Raw genomic sequence first — 8,231 nt, forward strand, 5'->3', positions numbered from 1 at the left:
AGAAAACCCCAGCACCTCAAAAGATGAGTGGCTCTCACAGTGTCAGAGCCCACCAAGATCAGATAAGATAAAGGCTGAAAAGTGGCGACTGTATCCGAGTACCTTGGCAAGGATGTATCTCAGTTCCAGGGATGGCGGTGCAAACATTACAGGGTGATAAGAACATAAAGCAAAACATGGATGTTGAGGCCAAAAAAAAAAATGGAGTTGTTTTCAAAAAGCTTGGTTGCAGAAGGATTGGAAAGAAGCTAGATAGGGAGAGTATAAAGGGAACATTTTGCTTATTTTTAAGATGTCTGTATGTTGAAGGAAAAAAGCCAAGAAAGTCTCACAATGAACCACACAACAGGAGAGATGGTGGGAGCTCAGATGGACTGAGGTCCCGTGGAGGTGAGAGGGAGACATCCAGAGAACAGGGAAGAGCCCCAGAAAGTTGACCCAGAAAGTGGATCTGAGCTATTCCTGTTTGAATTTCACAAGTACCCTGGGTCACACTGTGGAGACGAGAGTCAGAGAGATTATGTGACATGCCAAAATCATTCAGCCTCTAACTGGTGGAGCACAACTTTGCTTCAATCCCATAGGCTAGGAAAAGCATGCTTTCTCTACCAGGACAGAGTCCCCTGCTACCATCGATTGTCCCTTCATCTGTCTGAGATCCTTGCCTACTGTGTATCCCCTCAAGGCAAGACCACAGTCTACTCATCTTTATCTGTCTGGGTCCAGCACAGTGTCCGGCACAGAGCACCTCAGGAAACAAATCTCAGTCCATTTGCACCAAGGGCCCAGGAACAGGGCAAGGGCAAGCTCCACTCCGTGGAGAGAAGACATCTCAAGGAAGTAACTGGCTTTGTCAGGAGCAGAAACTAAGATTCCAAGTTATCCTCAGCTCCCCAGCTTGGGTCTGCAATAGATGGAGGAGGTAGCTGACCAGTTTTGACACATGTATTCCTCACACGAAACCTGCAGGATTAGAATGATCATTTCTCACCATCAAATGCAAAACAGCTGAAGTGGAGCACAAGAGCTGGAGTCAATAATACTGTACTGAATTTGGGATTTTTGCTGGAAGAGCAGATTTTGGGTGCTCTTACACACACACACACAGAGAGAAAGAGAGACCCACAAAAGGCTAATTATGTGAAATCATGGAAGTGTTCATTTGCTTGACTATAGTAACCATTTCACTAAATACGTGTATATCAAAACTTCATGTTACACCTTAAATATTACCATAAAATAAAAGAAAAAAGAAAAACAATTGAAGTGGGGCAGGTAAATTGCCTCTCTGAAGGCCACGCAGCTAGTAAACAACAAAATCAAGTCATAAACCCGTATCTCTAGGACATTTTTCAAAGCAAACGCAAGTCTGCAGGAAGGGATTCTGAGGCAGAGAGAAGCACCTTTGGATTCTCCACTTCTCTGGATTATCCACACCACTGGCCTCCCTCCCCTATCTGAAGGGCAAACTGGGAACTGACTTCATATTCTGGTTAACTTACCAGGAGAATTTTCTGGGGTAGAGGATCATTAGCTGGGACCGAAGACACCTTGGTCAGGGCCTACTGAGGCTGGGAAGCTCTGGTTACCACATGGAGACCCCTAGAGAGGACAGCAGCCTCTCTGGACCTTAGTCAAGAGGGATCCCCAAATGTGGCCCCCTGGGATGGGCTTAACCCACTCAAGGGAAGCCTCAGCCACCGCTACTCTCTCCTAAGGAGGCTGGATCTGATGTCTTGGGTCCCCCTTCTGTTTCCAGGTGGAAGGAGAGCCTTCTGGGCACAACCCTCCTGCCAGGGCCCTCTCCAAAAACCTCTCACAGTCTCCCCCAGGACCCCAGATGCAATCAGAGATGGGAGCCCAGGGACAAGCGAGATGGGAAGGGGAGAGGCAGGCAAAGGATGCCAGTCAGGACAGTGCCAACTCCAGAACTGCTGTCCAGGACCTACCTGCAGGGAAGGCGGGCACCAGCCAGCCCTGGCCAGCCCTTGTTGACTTAACAGGTGGCTCTGAGGTGGGAGAAGAGGAGGAGGAGAACACACCACTGGAAGACTGGTTCCCATTGGTCCTTGTCATGCTTAAAAGAGGCCCAGAGAGGCAGTCTCGACACCCTAGATCCCAAGATCTCCAAGGATTTGGTGGCATACCCACTCCAGCACACAGAAGCATGAGGTTCATGACTCTCCTCTTCCTGACAGCTCTGGCAGGAGCCCTGGTCTGCGCCTGTGAGTATGGCTCTTCCCCGACACCCAACCATATAGTCCCCTGAAGACTGGGCCCTGCCTTCATTTCCCCTTCCCCTCCTTGCCAGAGGCAGTTCACCCAAGTCTGTCTCTGTAGCCCACTCCTGCCTCCCACTAGCTTCTCCACACAGGGACTCTATGGTCAGAGGAAGCCAGGAGCCCTGTGGCCCCAGCCTGGCTCTGCATTGCCTCTCCTCTCAGTCTGTGATTGGCCCACTCTGCCCCAACCACTCTGGCATTCTTTTTCCCCTCAATGAACCAAGCCATTTCCCACTGCCAAGACTTTTGCACATCCTCTTGTCTTTTCCCCTGCCCATTATTTCACCCACCCATGTCAACCTCCCTCCTACTCAATTGCCAAGTGTCTGCCCCACTAGCTCTCTGTGTCCATGTATTTCCTCACAGCAGCCTTGCTGAAGTCCCAGAATCATTTTGGTCCCTATTTTGCATTTTCTTCCCTCCTGTATTTTTCCTTCCTAGCACTATCACAAATGTAATTAAATAATTGTTTATGTAATTATGTTAATTCCTCCAAATCCCCCATTGACTGTCAGCTTCCCCAAACAAACACTATCTGTCTTCCTCACAGCTGTATCTCTAGCCTCTAACACCATGTCTGGTGCATAATGCGTGCTTCATTCATGCTTTTGAAAGAATAAAGAAATGGAGAGAAGTTCCTTCTGAGGTCCTTCTATCAGGTGACAATCAGAACAACTCCTGCCCTGTCACTAGGGCAGGTGCTGTGGTCATGCCCTTGTGGTCATGCCCTTTCAACTTTCATTATGAAACTTGGACATCTAAGATATAGAAGAGAGTCAGAGAATGATTGCATTTCCATAGGGATGTTCTGAGTAGCCTAGGTCTGCGGAGGATAACAGAGAGAGGGATTTAGTTGAGATACCAAAAAGCATTTCTAGCAGGCCCCTTGTGTAGCAGAGATTTCTCTCCTGTCTGTCCACTGCCACACTCCTGAGATTGGAGGCCTGGGAATTCTAGGCAGCCCTGGCTGGATACAGCTCATGCAACTGTACCCTACTTGACATGGTCACTGTTCCCCCCTTTGCAGATGACCCAGAGGCTGCCTCTGCCCCAGGATCGGGGAACTGTGAGTCCTTTGTCTTCCTCCTGACCCAGTCCTGGGTGGGAGGGTTAATGACTTGGGATATGAGCAGAGGAAGTCAGAGAAGCAGAAGAGGGGTCCAGGGGAAGAAGAGTTGGGAGGCCGACTTTTAGGAGACATGGAGAAGGGAGACTTCCTGAGAGACTCATGCACTGGAGAAGGACAGGGCATGGGGGAAAGGGTAGCCCTGTCTGGATGTAGAAGTGGAGTAAGAAAAACGGGAAAGAAAGGAATACTTTTCTTGAGCAAGAGGAGGAACTTCACATTTGATGGGTTCAGAGGTTTTCATCTGCCCCACCTTCATCAACAATTTCAATTCAAAAACTTTTCACATGGTTCCCCACTTCCCATCACAAAACTCTCACCTCCTAGCCTGACATTCAAGGTATCCATGATCTAGATCCAGGGTACTTTTCAAATATAATTTCCCTAGACTCCACTGCTTGCATTCTCCACATCAAATGTTATACATTTGTTTCATCAGACAACATGAGTAACTTTCTACTACCCAACGTTCCTCTTCCTGGGCGCCTTTTCAACCCCTACCTGTCCATGATCTAACAAGCTTCAAGTCCCAGCTCCTCTCTGAAGCCCTCCCTGCTTGGTGGGTATGGTGCTTCTGTCCCAGTCTCTCCTTTCATCCCTCCCTTTTCTGGGCTTCCCATATATAGCAGTTCTGTCTCTTTTCCTAGACTGTAAGCCCCTGAGAGAGGGATCTAATTCTCATTCATTTCTACTTCCCCAGCCACGTACACACTCTGGATAATTAACGGCAGAAAGATAAACTGTATTTCCGCACATCTTCACCGCACTGCGAGCCCCAACCAAGCACACACCTGCACCCTCCCTGCCTTCTCACATACAGCCCAGAGGGAACACCAAGCACCTTGGTCTCTTCTCAGATGCCCCTGGTACATTTCACACCAATGCAATAGAGAAGTTTTGATTCTCCAGATAAACAAATGGATTGTTTATAGCTGCAGAAGCCCCCTTCAGAGACTGCCAAATTTCTGTCCTCATCCACCAACCTGCCCAGAAGAGAGAAGCTAGTGCCCTCTGCAAAACCTCCCCACACTAGGGTGCTGGTATAAGGGATGAAAACTAGGGGGAGTCTCTTTAAGGTGATCTTTCTGCCAACATGACTTTACTTTTCCCTGAACCATAATCTACTCTAGAAAAGGGCCCTGGAGGAGCAGGAAAACTCTTGGAGGCAGCAGGAAAAAGCTTGAGTGATGCTAAAAAACCTAACACATCATGAAAGTCAAGCTCTAGAGGAATTGGGAGAGAGGGAGCTATCCTCAAGCCAGACCTTGAGGGGGTAAAAGCACTACCTGCTCCCTGACCAGGGTGGAAAGAGTGGAGGTAGCTATTATTCCTCTCACTCCCTTACCCTTGCAGCTTGCCATGAAGCATCAGCAGCTCAAAAGGAAAATGCAGGTGAAGACTCAGGGTTAGCCAGACAGGCACCAAAGCCAAGGAAGCAGAGATCCAGCCTTCTGGGTAAGCCTCTTTGCTAATGCCTGGTATAGAATTCTGATGCATGAAACAGCAAGATATCTGGGGGCCAGTCTGCACTCACAGGAACAAGCACAGGGACACAGCTACGCCCATATTCCTAGGGAGGGGTTGGGGTGCACACCTGCTTCTACACACAGGGTTTCTGGGCCATAGGTTTTGCAGCTAATACTGGCCTACCAACCTTCCCATGACAGAGAAGTTGGTTGCCTCAGCAAAACCACTTCACCTTGGGGTGCCCATGGTGCCTAGGAAGCGGGGGAGCTCTCCTACAAAGGAAGTAGTTTTTCTGCTTCTATGACCTCTTCTTTTCTGAATCCACCCTAGAAAAAGGCCTAGATGGAGCAAAAAACGCTTTGGGGGGACTCGGAAACCTAGGAAAAGATGTAGTTGAAGATCTAGAAAGCGTGGGTAAAGGTGAGTATGTCCCCACTCCTCCTTCAAGACCAGCCTCAGTCTCCACCCCTTGCATGAGATCTGAAACTGCCACAGCCCCCCCATTGAAGACCCCTCACTTTGTGCTTTCAAATGTCTCCAATTGCTCATCCAGATTTAAATTGCCATTCTTGTCTAATATTGATACTCCCTGGGGCCTAACTTGCTTTTTTTTTATTGCTCTTGCCCCCTGCCCCTGCCAAGGTGGGGAAGAGACGTAGGTCTTTGGGGCTCCTGTGAATCTAACCTCCATCCGTCTGACTTCTGTGTAAGCCCCTCCAGGCCTCCCTCCCCCTCCCCCTCGCCCTCCCTTTCCTTCCCCAATTCCCTGGCTCTCTTTCCCTTCCTTTTTTCTTCCTACCCCTTTACCCCATTTTTTTCTGTGGCTGTCCTAGGAGCCGTCCATGATGTTAAAGACCTCCTTAACTCAGTACTATAGCTGTAAGGAGAAGCTGAGAGATGATGCCCAGGAGCAGCAGGCTTTACATCTTCAGCCTAAAACCTAAAAAAAAAAAAAAAAAAAAAAAAAAAAAAAAAAAAAAATTTAAAATAGCTATTAAACTGAAAGCATCTGTAATACTTGGAGTAAGTGTGTGTTTTCCTTAAGAAAAGATGGGGTAAGAAACCTGGCCAGGAGTCCAAAAGGTTGGAGGAGCACTCCATGTGGCTTCAGTTGGCACCCTGGCCCTTCCTCCCAAAACACAGTTTCCAGACCTAGCCTTCCCAGAGAGCACAGCTCCAGCAAGTTCTTTGATTCATGCCCAGCCCCTCACCCATATCTGCAGGGTCTAAGCCTCAAATCCCAAACTAATTGCCTCCTTATCCCTCATTCTGCCTGCCCAATGCCATTTTACTACGCATCAGTGTTGAGTGGGACTTTTCTCATTGCCCTGGATTTGACTCTAGGACCCACAGCTAGAATCATAGACCCACAAATACCCCACATTCCATGGAGAACTTCTGACATCTGGAGCCTGCTCACCACCCTGGGACTTCCTTAGAGCTAGAAAAGCCAGCCCAATCCCAATCAACCACAGGACTATCATTCTCTAGGCTGTGGAGAAGGAGAAAAGTGGAATTATCAGGGTCACTGGCTCTGTGGGGAAAGCAGTGCTCATAGCAAAGAGATTTTTCTTGAACATCTCCATGGAAGAAGGGAGTGAGATGCTTCTTCCACCCTTCAAGTCAAGTGAAGGGCTGTGGAAATCACTCCCAGATTGAAGGTTCCAGTCCAGGAGGAGACAGGCATCTCCCCCACCAACCTCCCATCCCCAGCTGAATGCAACCTCTAGACTGACCTGAAGCTGCCCAGACTGAAGCACAGTAGGACAGCTCTTGAGAAAGCCATGTCCCCAGGCATCAAGATTATATTAATTAGGGAAGGCTAATCTACTATAAACAATAATCCAAGATATAATTGCACAAACATGTACAAGTCAAGGTGGTTTGCTCCAGAATTGGGGGAAAGAGGCAATAGTCTGTCTTCTCCACAGAGTCATTTAAGGATTCCAGGATGCCAACAGCCCTGCCATCTTCAATATCTAGCTTCAAGATCATTCTGTCATCTTTATCACCATTCCAACTACAGAAAGGGGGAAGGAGCATAGAACAGATTGCTTGGAGGTTTGTATGAGCTATACTAGCAAGTAATATAAGAACCCACTCCCAGTGGCCACACCTAACTGCAAGGACTGCAAATGCCTAGCAGTAAGATGGTCAAAATGAATGTTTGTGTCCCTGTAGCAACTTCTGCCACAGGGCAAATTGAACAAAAAGGGGGGTACCTGTTTATCATCTGACATTTCTAGAAGCAAGAAGTTTTTCATGGTAGCCCATGGAAGAGATGCAAGAAGACACTCTCATCCCAGGCTCCTGAGGCCACTGAAGAGCAAGGAAGAGAACTTAGGATGCCCATTGCTCTCATGAGTACATTTAGAAGAGGGATTGAAAGCCAAGAAGCTGCACGGGGGGCTTCCAGCCTGGATGGGAGGAGGCAGCACCTGGTGAAAGGGTTGAGAGTGTGGGCCACTGGCCTAAAGGAACTGCCACTCTTTGAGGGGTTCCACAGCAATGGCAGGGCTGGGGTGAAGCTAACCACCATCTATCTGGTGACCACCACCCCCTGCATCAGTGGAGGCCTCCAGAGGAGCAGAAGAATGGAGACCAAGCCAGGAGGAGATCAGGATTTCTCCCTCATTGACTGTAATCAGTGACCTTAGAAGATCTCTGTCTGCCCCATCCCACCTCGCCTGAGATCCAGAACCAGACCCCACCCCTTTTCATGTCACTCCAGTGAAGCATATGCTAGGGAGAGGAAAGGGAGGTGAGATTTTAAACTGGATGGACTCTCAACAACCACAAGGAACTAGAATAAATGGAATCCTCTAAATTTGTCATCAATAAATGGGAAAGGGAGATTTAACAACACATACAAGATGCCTCTCAATTTAGGATGAGGTTACAGCCTGATAAACCCATCATAAGTTGAAAATATAAGTTAAAAGTACATTTAACATACCTAACCTACTGAACATCATAGCTCAGTCTTGCCTACCTTACACATACTCAGAACACTTACATTCATCTAAAACTGGGCAAAATCATCTAACACAAAGCCTATTTTCTAATAGTGTTGAATAGCTCATGTAATTTATTGAAAACCGTAATGACAGTGGAAAACAGAATGCTTTTATGGGTACTAGAAGTATGGATTCTACTGAATGTGTATTGTTTTCTCACGGACGTAAAGTCAAAACATTGTAAGTCGGGGACTATCCGTATTTGGGAGCACTGTTTGAAGAAAAACAAACTCCACCAAGTCCTACCTATTCAAGAAAATATTGTTTCTAAAAATAAACCCACAAGCATCAGGATTTGTCATCATAACGATGATCAACAGGCCGGGCACAGTGGCTCAC

At 47.7% G+C, this 8,231-nt stretch overlaps 1 protein-coding gene across 1 annotated transcript; it reads left to right on the forward strand.

Moving 5' to 3' along the window:
- The first annotated feature begins 1,986 nt into the window (after window positions 1–1,986).
- On the forward strand, window positions 1,987–5,890 carry DCD (dermcidin). The gene is made up of 5 exons (XM_003252866.4): window positions 1,987–2,225; window positions 3,310–3,348; window positions 4,762–4,863; window positions 5,206–5,295; window positions 5,709–5,890. Exons 1-5 carry the CDS (start codon window positions 2,075–2,077, stop codon window positions 5,750–5,752), a joined length of 426 nt encoding a protein of 141 aa, XP_003252914.2. The 5' UTR covers window positions 1,987–2,074; the 3' UTR covers window positions 5,753–5,890.
- The last annotated feature ends 2,341 nt before the right edge of the window (window positions 5,891–8,231 follow it).

This window comes from Nomascus leucogenys, chromosome 11 (assembly GCF_006542625.1).
Source record: "Nomascus leucogenys isolate Asia chromosome 11, Asia_NLE_v1, whole genome shotgun sequence".
NCBI lineage: Eukaryota > Metazoa > Chordata > Mammalia > Primates > Hylobatidae > Nomascus > Nomascus leucogenys.